The sequence below is a fragment of the Aspergillus eucalypticola genome, assembly GCF_003184535.1.
Source record: "Aspergillus eucalypticola CBS 122712 chromosome Unknown BO83scaffold_8, whole genome shotgun sequence".
In the NCBI taxonomy this organism is placed as follows: domain Eukaryota; kingdom Fungi; phylum Ascomycota; class Eurotiomycetes; order Eurotiales; family Aspergillaceae; genus Aspergillus; species Aspergillus eucalypticola.
The window spans coordinates 768297-782555 of record NW_020290282.1 but is presented as its reverse complement, the minus strand read 5'-3'; the positions used below and the strand labels follow the sequence as shown (position 1 = coordinate 782555).

Genomic DNA, 14259 nt, shown 5'->3' with positions numbered 1-14259 from the left:
CGTGGTGCAGCTCAACAAACCCAGTTCAGCTGGCACTCGCATAAGTCTATCGACGGACCAAAATTAGTCTTCGGAAGAAAGAAGCAAACAAGTCATCATCAGATCCTCAGAGGTGCATGAGCTCTGTGGTACCCACTGATCTACAAGGCAGGCTCGGGATTTTGTATGTGGACGAATAGCTAGTCCGGCACCCGGGGGCGATAGTGATCCCGGCCAGATGAATAGTTTAGACATGATGTCTCTGTATGGACGTAGTGTACGATTGATAATCGCGGCGACGATCTGTTCTTGATCCACAGATTGATGCTTCGTTCATGTTTTGGGTTATAAAGCAGACAGACTGCGAGAATAGAAATGAGAGACTGCTTTCATGGCTTCAGCTGAAATACCCGTGGGTCCAGGTGATCCCGACAGCTGGCTCCGCCGGCTAGTGACTACCATACGGCTCGTGCTGCCCGGCGTCGATCATCCCGGGACAGTCCAATGGTTGGTTAGTACTGAGAGTTATGATCAAGCTCAGGGCAATACTACTAGTAAAAACAGAAAGGCAGAAAAATATTTTTATTATACTTCTATTCAAGTGCTACGGAACAAGATCCGCGTGGAAAGGGCGGTTGGTGTGCGCGTTGTGACCATGTGACCTCACATACTTGTGGTATCGCTCCAACACGGCCTTTCAGGCGAAGAAGCTTCCGAGGGGCGTATTTGAGTGGTAGTCTTTTCCTAGATAGGCAACTTTTGGTATAGAAGAATCCTTTTCAAAGTGCGGAGCAGCGGCGGCGCCGGTAGCGAGACATCCCTAGCAGGTGCTTCATGTCACAGATCACCTCTGGCTTTGTTCGATCGCGTTCCTGCAAAGAGTGAAGAAATCATTGTCTGTATAGGTGCTTCCCGCGTCGGCAGGCATCGCTTGTTCTATCATTGTCACCCAGGTAGGAATGTCATGAAGGATCTCTCTGAGCATCAAGAGTGAAGCAGTAAACGGAGGTAGGCCGCACTGGAGTTGCTTGGCGAGTATGTAGATGTTTTTGAAGTTTTCAATGTACTGCCCCGCAGTTGAATAATCGGCACGCGTCATTCTGACTAGTTTGTACGCGACGTTCTGACATCTTACAATGCCGTGCCCTAATACAATCCTTCTTATCACTTCGTATGCTTCATCGGCAAAATCCTTGTCGTCGACAGATGACACAAACTCTTCCATAACTTCACCAGATAGCTGCCTAGTCAGCCATATCTGCAAGCGTTTCGAGCAGCTATGCCATCTGACGTAGTTCTTATGGTTTTCTTCCGGGCGTGAAAGGTCACGGTCGACAAGGTCCTGCAAGCCAAGGTTTTCAAGTACCAGTCGGACCCGAAACTCCCATTTTGGGAAATCGGACCATCCCATCAGTAGGAATGGCAAACCGGGAATAGTATCAGGTAGATCATCGGGTATTCTGTCCGCTTGCGTGGTTCCCTTTGGAGGAGTAAGCGATAAATCCCTGAAGAAGATCGCGCGTCCCTGTTGGGAAGCCATTCCGATGGAGATTAACTAATCGAAGTGCTGAAAGCGGGGAGTATATTGCGGATGGTAGTTCCTCAGCACCTCTGAATGTTCGTATTGGGTGAACTTCGGTGAACACCCATTCACCACCTTGTTTCGCTGATATTAGTCTCTCCGCCTTTTTCGGCGTCAGATTCCGTGTTGTGCAGGTGTGGACAGCTTAACAGCGGAGATTCTTGGTTTATATCCTCTCAAGATAATGGTCAGGGACTGTTTCAACTGTAAGTATGATATTAGATTGTCAAGAGGGTGACGTTGGTTATGTTGAGGCCATGTAGGCAGCAGAGGCGGCGAACTATCTGGTGGGGTCAAGCTACAGTGAATGTCTGGAGCTTGACAGCATATCTCATTTCATCTATAGTTTCACATTATGCTATGTATTGATCCCCAGTGTAGGCATGACGGTATAAGCCTTAGCAGTTGCTTAGATATCACAGGACTACGCGAAAAAGGGAGTATATTACAGCGGCAGCATCTACCTTTTGATTTTTGTAGGGCCATGAATTGGCTATGTTTGCTCTTACTCAATGATCTAGAAGAAAATTTCCCAGGCCATGTGCGATTTCGCTCGGAGTATGTCCACCTCGGCTGCACCTTCACTCAAGGACGGGATCTCTTCCACGTATTGTTTTACCTCTGCCCTATCATTCGCTTTCATTCGGAGAACCTGTCGAATTCCACCAGTCAGTCCCTTTGTTGTTACAGCACAGCGGTCTCAGTCAACTTACCTTTCCAAAGCCTCACGCAGTGCAATGCATCTCTCTCCCCAAACAACGCATCAAACGACGATGCATCCCTTGCGACAATAACAACTTACCAAGTCACACACGGGTCCGTGATAAAGGGCCGCAGACGTTGCACTGGCTCACAGTGCAGATACTTTCCTCCTTGGTGGAAGAGCTTAGACACCGAAGTGAATTTTCCAATGGGGACGACCTTGGCGTCTGAATACCCATGCTTAATCCACGGCACCTTCTGCTTAATGGACTCAGCTCGTTCTGGGCTCTCAATGCTCCTCCAATGCACGACCGCTCCATTGACCTTGTTTATTTCGTCGGTTATGGAGGGGAAGAATCGAGTGGTCTCTCCACTATGGGTTGAAGCCCAGGCAAACTCGGACTCTTTGCGAAGTAAGGCGAGTGGGGGCGTCTTCAAGGGTCTTCCCTTCATTAAAGATGTCATAAAATAGGTAGTCCATTTCGGCAGGAGGTATAAGCTTGGGTGGCGAAGGACTAGGGCTTTAAAACGGGAATAAATAACACGAGAGTTAGAGATACCTTGATCACGGATGATTCAGTATGTTACATCGCCGTTTGTCAGATGGAAGATATATTGATATACACCTGTACTTCCCTTGCCGCGCTCCTAACGGAATGCGATCAGAAATGGGAAGCCGGTGGGGGATCGGCAGTTAGTTTTATACTAAGCTGGCGGGGATAGATGTGTCCTGAAAGCCTAGTGGTAGATTCCAAGAATATTCCTAACATCTGAAGTTATAGATCCCGACGGGGCCGAGGGGGCCGATGGGGTAGCGACGATCATGCAGCAAGCCATCCAGAGCAGACCGTAGGTGTCAATGCGCAAATGACGGAACTGGCTGAGCTTGATGCACACGAACTTACTAGAGCAATTAGACTTATTGAGAGATTTTGCATAGCCTACTCTCAGAGTCCGGAATGTGGAGACGAAATGGAACTGCATATATAAATCTCGAGTTGCCCATTTGATTTGGCCCTAAACCAGAAGCAAATCCTACATCAAGATGCACAATGGCCCTAATTCTCCTAACGACCCAAAGGTATTCTTTACATATCATATACAGATCCTTTTACATCAAAAAACCTGCGTACTTAGAACCACTAGTGTTGGAGCACCCGACTCCGCTGCGCCATCCTGATGAACATTTGTTTCTATGTCTTTATCGGAAACCTATACGCATCAGGCCTCGCCACAGGCTTTGCTTCGTTGGCCCAGGTCTTCCACGTCGAATTCGACACGCTTACTGGCCTTGTCGCCTGGCCTGTATTCGCACTCGGAATTTCCAACCTCTTTTGGATGCCGACAGCAATGTGCATCGGTAAGCGACCAGTCATCTTGATCTCTATGATAGTCTTCCTAGCTGGATGCACATGGAGCATCAAAGCAAGCAGCTTCAAAGCCCTACTAGCTTCCAGAATCGTGGCTTCATTTGGTGCGTAGTACCTAACATCACTACTATCCCGTGAGCTCCCTTCATTGGTGATCTAGGGGCTGGGTCTATCGAGGCTCTTGGACCGTCTATTATCGCTGGTAAGTGAGTACATATTGACTATTCTTTTGTCTATAGACCTGTCAATTAAATATCGTTGATTCATATAGATCTCTTCTCGGAGCGGTATTTCGCATCCGCTATGGCTCTCTTCGCCTTGTCACTTTGTACTGGATCCCAAGTCGGCCCTATGATTGCCGGTTTTGTCATCAGTGACGTGAGCTGGAGGTGGTTCTTCATCGTCTGCGCGATCCTCGGTGCAGTCAATTTCTTGACTTCGATCCTCTTCTTGCCTGAAACAACCTTCCGGCGTTGCTTTGCCGAAGACGGGAATAGCAATGCCGCTGAAACCGAAGAGAAGGTGGAACAAACTGTCGAACAGAGAGAGAACGAACCTTCTCCAAGGAACTACTGGAAGGATCTAATCTCATTTAGAGATCGTGGTCTCGAGCCTGAAGGACTGAAATGCTGGCCTGGGCAATTTTCCCTCCCGTTTCGGTTCCTTTGTGTGCCGATTGCTTTATTTGCGACGATCGCCTATGGTATTTTTCTTTCGGGGTAATTCATACTTAGTATTCTCTGTTCGCATCATTCAGTCTTTCTACTCATACACTTAACCATTCCAGCTGTATCCACTGCTTGACATACTCCTATTTATATATCATACAAGCTAACCAGAAGGCACTACCCCCAGAATCGTCCTCATCTCCGCAATCAGCCCCCAATTCCTCTCAGCATCACCATACCACCTCTCCTCCTCAGCAATCGGCGTCTACACACTCTCCTCCTTCCTCGGCATCGTAATAGGCTACCCCATCGCCGGTCCCTTAACCGATCTCCTCTCCAGATTGGTCGCCACTCACAGAAGACACACTACCACCACCACCACCACTATCAACAACACTCACCACCCAAAAGACCGCATGCCCGCACTCATCGTCCCCTTTCTGATCGCACCTCCAGGCTTAATCCTCTTCGCGTACGCAATCGCAAGAGAGAAATCATTATATGTCTCTGCCACCGGATACGCCATGCAAGCAGCAGCTCTTGTCTTCGTTCCATCAGTCACCATGTCTTATATCATGGATGTGTATCCGCAGTCCGGAAGCGAGGCCATGGTGCTCATCAATGCGGGTAAAAATGTCGTTGCGTTCGGTGTGACGGTCTCGGGTGCTGGTTGGGTGGGACGTGAGGGCATTGTCAGGGTTTTTTGGGAGTTGGCTGCTGTGCAGTGGGTGGTTTTGGCGTTGGCGATGCCGTTGTATTTGTTTGATGGTAGTGTGAGGAGGTTTGCGGGGCGGTTTGTTTAGGGTTGGTGTACTTCTTGATGCTCCCGTTTTCTTTTACTTTCTTTTTTATTATTATTCTTATTGGGTTGGCGTTGGAGCTCGCTTTTGCGCTGTATGGGATTTACTCAAGTTTTGTCTATGTCACTCAATGTATGGTGTATGGCAAAAAAAAGTATCGTGAGTTATTTACTCCCACTCCATGAACCAGTCACAGCCTATGTTGCTTTGGATTTAGCGCCAGAGACATAGCTCAGCTGCGGGGCTAGTTCAAGGATCAGGAGGTGGGTTTACTTGTTTACTTCCCCCGTGATTGACTGCCACATCCTAAGTATCTGCAAGACATACTCACAACGTGGTCTGGTCTGGCCCCCATACGCCCCGCATGACTGTTGATCTTGCTTGGAGTCAGTATGCATCTCGTCTAGTAGGTTCGGAGTCTAGGAATTTAGTATCACTTCAAGCTTTCAGGGAGAATATCATGTCGGGAGCAGTGCGGCTGAGCCCGCTCATGTGCCAGCCATGGTGGTGGGGTCTTGGTCGGTTAGTATGTACATCGTAGTTCTAGAAAGCTAAGACCAGGATCTTCCAGTGGCTGCTGGGGAAGCTATTTCTCCGGTGAGCTGTCTAGCTTGTGTTGTCTGGATCGTGAGATCGGAACTGTTGTTGCTGTCAATAGGCTTGAATGAGACGCGCCTTGATGAAATACGGGAAATCGTGGATGGTCACCGGGGAACATATCCGCGAAGCCAATTGCCTGGTATTTGCTCAGGAGTTCTTACATACGTAGTATACTCTTATTGTTGGTGAATCTTATGGTTAGCACACTCGGTATGTTCGAGAAGGCGATCCCATGATCGGTCCTGATATTGACGGCCGTGCTTGCTTGGTCTGTTGCCCGAGTATCCGAGACAGAGGACGATGAGAAAGGAAGTCCAAATGAAATGAAATGACATCATCGCGCATTCAACCCTAGCTTCGGCCGCCACGGCTTAGCTCAAATGTACCTATAGTACGTTAGTGCCTGGATGGTTGATTTGGTGGCTCATCCTTGGCTATGGGCGCCGATGATCTGCCACAGTACTGCCCAAGGTAGAAAGGTGTATTGCATGAGCAGGTTGCGCTAACATATATTGGCGAAATCACAAGCCGTACGCATATGCTTGGTTGTATTGAGTTGGGTGGCCTGTGTACGAACCTTGGGCTGTGCACAATACCCCGGATTCAAGGTCACTAGTATGCGGCGTCTCCTGAAATCCACGAGGGAGGTCTTCGGGACACAAGCACATCCTCGGTTGCCCTGGATTCTTACATCCAACTTGAAATCTATTTAGTCATGAATTTCCAGTTTGACTCACAGATTGCATTTGTGAGGGGGACAAAAATCCCGCGCTGTCGAGCCAAGACCACCAGCCTGATCCAAGCGCCGAAGCACACGCCAAAGAACTCAATCCGTTCTAGTAGCCCCACCAATTGTCTCTGCTTTGTGATTGTTGGGCAAATATTCGACACGCAAACAGAACCAACTATCTCAGAATGGTAGGAAATCAAACATTGGTCCTGGAACGCCCGAATGTTTTCCGAGCCACTTACATTGACCAGACCGCGTTCCAATCAGAGCGAGTAACACTAATATGTTCGAGGACCAGTAGCTCATAGCAGAGCTCCTTCCTTGGTACCATTGTGTCTGCGTGGTGGATGCTCTTGAAACAACAGCTATAGCGGATGTAGTGGTACATTTCTTCCATGCATATCTACCCAGTAGTTTATCCTGGTTCCAGCTGACCGGGATCGATTAGTCACCTTTGGTGTAACATGACTGCCATATTTTTGGGAATCAGGTTTCGCATTCCAGAAATCGTGATGGGTATTTCAGGTAAGCTGACCATGTCTGTCAGATGAGCGCCAAAGATAGCTTAGATTCTAGTAACCTGCCATGTGAATTGACGCGGGTGTCAGAACACCACGAGGTGATCTACTATCGACCAAGAAAGGAAAGAACCAAGGCGCTGCCATGCCGGTCCACGAATAAGGCAAGGTAAGCGACGGGTGAGCACTGGGAAGATGCAGAGATTGGTACTCCGTAAACGAGATGCATTGAGCGATTCACGATGCACATGAGGTAGGGGAATTCCTGCCTATGAGATTGTGCACCCCTCTACAGCCCGATGAGAAACGCGGGATGTCCAGAACTGGTAAGCCGCAGAGGAACCTGGAGACACGCTCGGCCACAACCGAAGAGCCTGACTGCGGGGGGAGGCCGAGCGCAGTTTCACGGATAATGGGGATTCCTACAACTGACGGATGAAATGGCCTGGTCTCTTGGCAACAAACTCGAGCCGGCTTAGTGGTTAGACGCTAAGCCGCCCGAAGGGACGCCAGCAAGGAGTATGGGCTGCCACCCTTGGGCCAGTGAGGTGCCCGGCTTGCCTCGCGCGCTATTTCCCTCAGTCGGCCGGCGAGCTGAATGGTTATCCATTAGTACTTTGGGGTACCGCGTACTGTGTACTTTGAGACGGGCGCAGGGCTCCCTCCGTGAAGGCAGCCTAATCGTCCCCACCAGACTGCTCCTCAGGATAAGCATCTGACATCCCACATCTTCACCCATCAAGCGGGTATAGACATCCAGGAAGTTTGGGGTCGGTTGCTCGAACGTTACAAGGAAAGGCAGCTGTGGCATACATAGTGCCATAATGCATCAAACTGTGGCCGTCGTCTGGGCCGATGTTTTCGGTGACCTTCGGCCAGGCCTAAGCCAGCGCATATCGGCCGTGGTTAAGGTTACCAACACCGGCGGGAGTTCGGTCTGCGTCAGACATTTGTGGTCGGTGTTGAGGTCGGTGTAACTGCACTTTCCCGGCAGCCTTCCTTTTTGTCAAACCGACATGATGACTGCATGGTTGCAATTATCTGGTTGGTTCATCCGCAAGCTTGTAGCAAATAATAACTTCATCAGACGACTCAGAGTGACCTAGGGAGGTTCCTGGAGGCATCAGGAAGCGGCTTGTTGAGCGGGGTGGAGCTTAATCGAGCCGAACACCGACCGTGATTGGAGGAGACGGGGTCTTAGCGAGTGTAACCGCATGCACCAGGCCGATATTAATTGATGCTCTCCCACGGAATCCCCGACTGCGCGGAGGGGAAAGGGAAGGTTTGGTTGGCATCAGACCAGCCTGACCCATTGGAGACTAGGCGCCCCATCCAACGAGAATATTACGGGACAAGACGAGACGGTCGCACGCAGGAGTCTCAGTCGATGAGGGAGATGCCTTACCGTGGAGAGCAAATCCCTAAATAGGCCAAGAAAAGAACATTAGAGAGCTAATGGAACTCTGCATATCAGTTAATATTAATGTGCTTGACCTGAGTACGATGTCGCTAGCCCAGCTGTGCCACACAACAATACTTGAAGCATTCAAGCAAGGAGGACGCGATAGCAAACGCCCACGAGGCGGATAGAGCCGGGGAATGTCCTTACTGGAAGCGGTAAAGCGGTCGGTCCCTTTGTGCGGAGTCTCCAAAAACCCCGGATTCTGAATAATCAGCCCGGATCTCTCTCTATCTTCCCTCCATCGACGGAAAGGGTCCACGGGGACCAGACGACACACGACAGCCATGACACGGTAGCATACCTCGCAATCAGCTAATCCATCAAATGAGCAACCAGAAAAATATGACGATTAGATTCAGCGCCCTCTGCCTACGATCATTTCCGTTTTCCTTGATTTTGCCCACGCGAGAAGCCACGCGAACTGGCCGATGACGATGACTGCAACGCCCAGATCGCAGTTAGCCGCCCCGGAGGCTCACATTCCTGCCTGCCGTCCGCTATCCGCCCGCCTACGGAACGGACAATGTAATGTTAATCTACGCTTCACTAAAGAAAAAGAAAATCACACGAAAATCACTGTAGGATTCATCTCAAGCTCCCAACAGTGGACAATAACCAAAAAATATGTATTGCCAAGTACAAAACAGTATATCAATCTCGGCTGGCTCACATCCGAGCTGGTCCAACCGCGGGTTGAAACACTCCACGATGAAAAGCGACCGCCGTGCTCGGTTTCTCCAGAAACGGCTAGTCCCCTGCGCATCCCGATTCCTATGACGGCATCGAGGAGACCTCCGACCGTTGGTTGGAAATTTGCTTACTCCCACCACCACTAGGCCTAGTATAGTGATACCTACCCATGTACTCCTAGTCTTGAAGTCTAGTACACGCCGGAGCAGACGCGGCCCCCAGTTCAGCCCCCCCGCTGATCGCGACGCCCGCTCATCGTGGAGGTGGAGTAAGAAGGAGTCGGGCAACCCACCCACCACTCGTCATTTCATCTGCACCGGTCTCCAAGATGGTGTAAGATGGTGTGTGCCTGGGGGAGGCCATGTGGGGAACGGTCATTCCTCCGTTGGTTGTAAGAGCCAATGGAACTTCCTGGACGATGGGTCCGGGGAGGGATCTCTTTCAGCAAGTGCTCTCGGACGCAGAATACTGTATGTACTGTGTCTGTAGAGAAATAATATCAGTCTCTGGATCCGGAGAGTGGCAGCTGTGGGGATAACTTCCCCTCCAGGCTTCTGTGGCTCAGGCCAATCAGCTGCAGGATTCGAGAAGCAGCTTCCTGATCGATTGCAGTCCCTCCAGGTCATCCTGAGCCAATCCCATCTTTTCGTTTGTCTCATCCAGTGGGTTTCTCTGCTTTTCAAAAGTCAAATCGCATGGTACTTGTGTGCTCTGGGTGGTGTACTAGTAGTGACAGAGTACCAACGTCCTTCCTACGACTAACCACTAGTAGTAGTATCCCTCACTGAACCTAGCTAGTAATTGCACGGATACTCTCGACTGGCCCGAATGGTAATATTATTACTTACAGTTCAAGCTCTCCACTACCCAATCGGTCATTAGAAACCTACCGTTGCGACAAGTCGAGTCTCTTGAGACTCTAGCTCTATTTAAAAACCCCCCGTCCCCTTCCCCTCGTGCAACCTACTGGTTGATCTCTCTTCTTTTCTCAATTTCTTCCCTTCCATTTCACTTTCCTTCCGCCAGCGCATACATATTCCTTCCAGCCAATGACTCTGCCTCCCTGACTACTGATCACTCGTGTTGTGCGGTGTTGGCTTCTTTCAACTACTTCAAATTACACAGTTCCTGTCTCGACCGAATACAGTAACTCGGGCTTAATACTTTCATAAAGAGTGCGAAAGTCCGTCTGTGCAAGATGGCGCGGTCATACTTGGGCCTCACAGGAGGCAAACTGCAAATTGCTATCAGTGTCATCGCTGGTATGGATTTCTTGCTGTTCGGTTACGATCAAGGTGTCACTGGCGGTCTCTTGACCCTCGATTCGTTCATAAAATATTTCCCAACTATCGCGACCAACGGTGAATACTATGAGAGCTTGACTAGCGCGCAACAAAGTACTCAGTCGACTCGTCAAGGTAAGTGCACCATCTTGTGTGATATGCTCCAATCACTAGTCTAGCCCGCGGGCTGATCTTCATTTTTGTCAAGGTGTCGTCGTCGCTGCGTACAATTTGGGTTGCTTTGCTGGATCGATTCCCACAATCTGGATTGGTAATATGCTCGGTCGACGCAAGACGATCTTCGTGGGTTCGTTTATTATGTGTATCGGAGCTTTGCTGCAATGTACCTCCTACCAACTCGGGCAATTCATCGTTGGACGCTTGGTTACTGGTTTCGGTAGGTGCAACGAGTCCATAAATATCCAACTTGTGAGTTCTGCAGCGCAGCGATACTAATACCGTCGGTCGATAGGAAACGGCATGAACACCTCTACCGTGCCCACCTGGCAGTCAGAGTGCTGTAAATCCAACCATCGCGGAATGCTAGTCATGATCGAAGGTGCCATGATTACCTGCGGTATCACCATCAGTTACTGGATTGATTTCGGTCTGCTATTCGCCGATCCGAATGAGGTGGCATGGCGATTCCCGCTGGCCTTCCAGATTTTCTTCGCCCTCATTATCCTGGTTTTCGTTTTGCCCCTTCCCGAGTCGCCCCGTTGGCTAATCCTTAAGGGCCGCGAGGATGAAGCAAGGACTGTCCTGCGGTCACTCTTGGGGGACGATGACGAGACTTTCATTGAGACGGAATTCACAGCCATCAAGGCCACAGTCTTGGAGATGGCCAAGGGTTCGTTCCGTGACATGTTCACTATGACCGAGGACCGCCACTTCCACCGTGTGGTCTTAGCCTACGTCAACCAAATGTTCCAACAGATTTCGGGTATCAACCTGATTACATACTACATCCCCGTTGTGCTGGAGAACCAGTTGGGTATGACCCTCGAAAATTCCCGCTTGATCGCAGCCTGCAACGGAACGGAATACTTCCTCGCTTCATGGATTGCCGTGTTCACCATTGAGCACTTTGGACGCCGGACACTGATGCTTTTTGGCGCCGCGGGAATGTCGATATCTATGATCATCCTTGCCGTCACTGCTAGCATCGGTAGCGACGGAGCCAATATCGCTTGCATCGTCTTCTTATTCGTATTCAACACGTTCTTCGCCATTGGCTGGCTGGGTATGACCTGGCTGTATCCCGCTGAAGTGGTGCCGCTGCGGATTCGTGCTCCGGCCAACGCGCTGGCGACGTCATCTAACTGGATCTTCAACTTCCTGGTGGTCATGATCACGCCTGTGGCTTTTGACAACATTGGTTACCAGACCTACATCATCTTTGCGGTTATGTAAGTTCCTCTTTCTCCCCGTTTATTCCCCTTTTGCTGTCATCATCGGTTCTAACCTTTGAACAGCAACGCCTTTATCTTCCCAGTGGTGCTCTTCTTCTACCCGGAGACGGCCCGTCGATCCCTGGAGGAAATGGATCGCATTTTCCGCAAAACGACCAGTGTCTTCAACGTTGTCAAGGTTGCCAACGAGGAGCCTCACATGTACGGTAAGCATGGTGAGCTCCTGCGTACGCTCGATGACGTGGAAGACGATGCTGTCCGTCGCGCCAGCGTGCTAAGCCACCGGGCAAAGGATATGGAGAAGGACAGTGACGAAAACACCAACAGCGTGAAGGCATAAGCATACACGACTGTGCTTTTTTCTTGGTCCGAACTCTGAAGGACTATAATGATTTAGTGATTCAAGCATGGGCCGTGCGGCCCTAATTGCTGAGCTTTGTTTATACCCCGACTGTTTCCGTGTATTTAGACCGAGAAACATGCTAGTTTTGATCTTCATGCTTAACTTAGATTAAGTCTTGCTCGATGAATATTACCCAGTCCGGTCAGTAAGATGTTACATCCAATATAGCTCGAGATGAGTAGCTCCTTGCGTGAGGTATGCATCGATACTGCACGGTCATGCAGCTAAGATGAATGGGTGTCATTGTGGACACTCCCAAGAAAGGAGCTTATCTTTAGCATCATAATGGAGCGGTCCAGGCTGCCGTAATGAACTGGTCTAGAACGTTTGTTGCTCTACTAGAACTGGGTCCATCTATAGGGGAGTCTGCAATATTTAGCGCAGCCTGAGGCAACAGCAAGTATCGCCAAAGAATAAAACCAGATCAGGTGACAACAATAAGAAGCAATGGATACCTGCTCCGGCAGCTTCCTCAAGAGTATAGTCAGCCTTCATGCCAACACATTACCCGGTTTGATAGACTCTAATCCATCCTTCGCCCACTATTCTGATTCCGATTTGGTTTCGCGGTGAGCGGATTGGGACGCAATGCCCTATTTTATCATGAGTGGACAACGAGTGTTCTGATACTTGGTGAGTAATTCTGCTTTCACCATGGTTCGCTATTTGAACATCTAATGTTGTACGCATCTTGCAGTTCTCTCGTTCGTGGGCTATCGATAGGCTATCAATCTCAAGGTGCCTCTACTGATTGACTGTGTCTAGTGCTCAATATCCTGCATATTGATGATAGTACCTCGGTCATCAATCGTCCTCTATGAACTTGTACGATGAAGCTTTTGATGATATCACAAATAGTAGGGACTCGGTGAGAACTGGCCCTCGTTCAATAACAAGGTGACACAAGTCGCTTCGATAACCGAATTTGTCTTTTGTTCATTGGATGGCATACATAAGCATAGCATGTTGTACAGACTGTCGCGCTAACGTTGTTTGCTAGAGTGTTTATATGTGCTTGCTAACTCTTAGTGGGAAATAAGGGGGAACTGCAATTAACCCTGACGGGGCTTTTCTCTATTTATTTTTCCTGCATGTCTCGGATAGCAGTACTCTTCTCCCTAAGATTAACTGCAACAACAGAGTGATTGATGGGCTGACGAATAGCTGGCCTGGTACCAGGCGCAAACAAGGTGCATGATCCGTCAGGTTCGCTGGTCGGGTTAGTGATGGTTCCCTGCATCCATAGAAAGGGGCAGCCGCTCCAGGAAGATAAGCTGTTCTTGTCTAGACGGAGAGGATACTGTGCCAAGTCTTTCTAACTCCCTTCGTTTTATGCAGAGCTACAAAAGCGTACGAGCCGGTCACTATCTTGAGGGGAGCCAAGCTTAGGACTGGATAGAAATGAAGTGCGCGACTTCTAGTGTCGTCGGATTACGGTTCCCCTTTTATGCCCGTTCATCTGCTGCCCATGACTGGGTGGAGCCTATCGGTGCCAGTTTGTCTGCTCGGTCTCACCGAGGTCCCGATGTCAGAAAATGTGGAAGAGTGCCGTCTAGACTTCTATCAACTGAAAGAGCTCAGGAAAGAAACGATGGATAAGCCCAGAAGATTGGCTCACCGGGCCATGGATCCAGTCACCGACCGGTGCAACAGAAAGCTGCAGATCGAACGGCAACCTCGATGACACTGCAGGATGCAGGCCTCTTAGCCGGACGAATGGAAAGCACCGACATCGGATTGAAGCTTTTTAACTTTTAGTGTTGAGCGACACCGTTGAATTTACTCAGTTGGTAGTGAGTACAATTTGATTTCTCAATCTGGGGGAAAATAGTGACTCATTGCGGACTGAAGGAGATTGTTGGTTAACTAAAACTTGTTGAGCACATCAACCGCGAAAGTGGATTCGTCCGACCGTCGGCTGGCAAATCCTCTTGGTGCTGCTCTGGAACCTCTGAATTCGTTCCATGGCAATTGTTTATCCGCCGAAACCGTCGCTGTTCTCGTGAGGATCGACTCTTCTCGGGCCATCGTTGGTCCGCTTCACGTCTCTCGCGTCTCCG

The 14259-nt window shown here is 49.6% G+C and overlaps 4 protein-coding genes across 4 annotated transcripts; 2 read left to right on the top strand and 2 right to left on the bottom strand.

Moving 5' to 3' along the window:
* Positions 1-770: 770 nt before the first annotated feature.
* BO83DRAFT_407201 (uncharacterized protein) lies at positions 771-1519 on the bottom strand (the record flags this gene model as incomplete). The annotated part of the gene is made up of 1 exon (XM_025533937.1): positions 771-1519. One exon carries the CDS (start codon positions 1517-1519, stop codon positions 824-826), a length of 696 nt encoding a protein of 231 aa, XP_025389763.1. The 3' UTR covers positions 771-823.
* An 840-nt stretch (positions 1520-2359) lies between these two features.
* Positions 2360-2716, bottom strand: BO83DRAFT_425687 (uncharacterized protein; the record flags this gene model as incomplete). Its single annotated transcript, XM_025535223.1, has 1 exon — positions 2360-2716. The coding sequence occupies one exon, from the start codon at positions 2714-2716 to the stop codon at positions 2360-2362; it is 357 nt and encodes a 118-aa protein (XP_025389762.1).
* A 592-nt stretch (positions 2717-3308) lies between these two features.
* BO83DRAFT_462728 (MFS transporter) lies at positions 3309-5376 on the top strand (the record flags this gene model as incomplete). The annotated part of the gene is made up of 5 exons (XM_025537298.1): positions 3309-3344; positions 3410-3737; positions 3794-3835; positions 3905-4352; positions 4489-5376. The coding sequence occupies 5 exons, from the start codon at positions 3309-3311 to the stop codon at positions 5102-5104; spliced, it is 1470 nt and encodes a 489-aa protein (XP_025389761.1). The 3' UTR covers positions 5105-5376.
* A 4618-nt stretch (positions 5377-9994) lies between these two features.
* On the top strand, positions 9995-12334 carry BO83DRAFT_377247 (sugar porter family MFS transporter). The gene is made up of 4 exons (XM_025530937.1): positions 9995-10519; positions 10593-10781; positions 10857-11793; positions 11860-12334. Exons 1-4 carry the CDS (start codon positions 10300-10302, stop codon positions 12134-12136), a joined length of 1623 nt encoding a protein of 540 aa, XP_025389760.1. The 5' UTR covers positions 9995-10299; the 3' UTR covers positions 12137-12334.
* The last annotated feature ends 1925 nt before the right edge of the window (positions 12335-14259 follow it).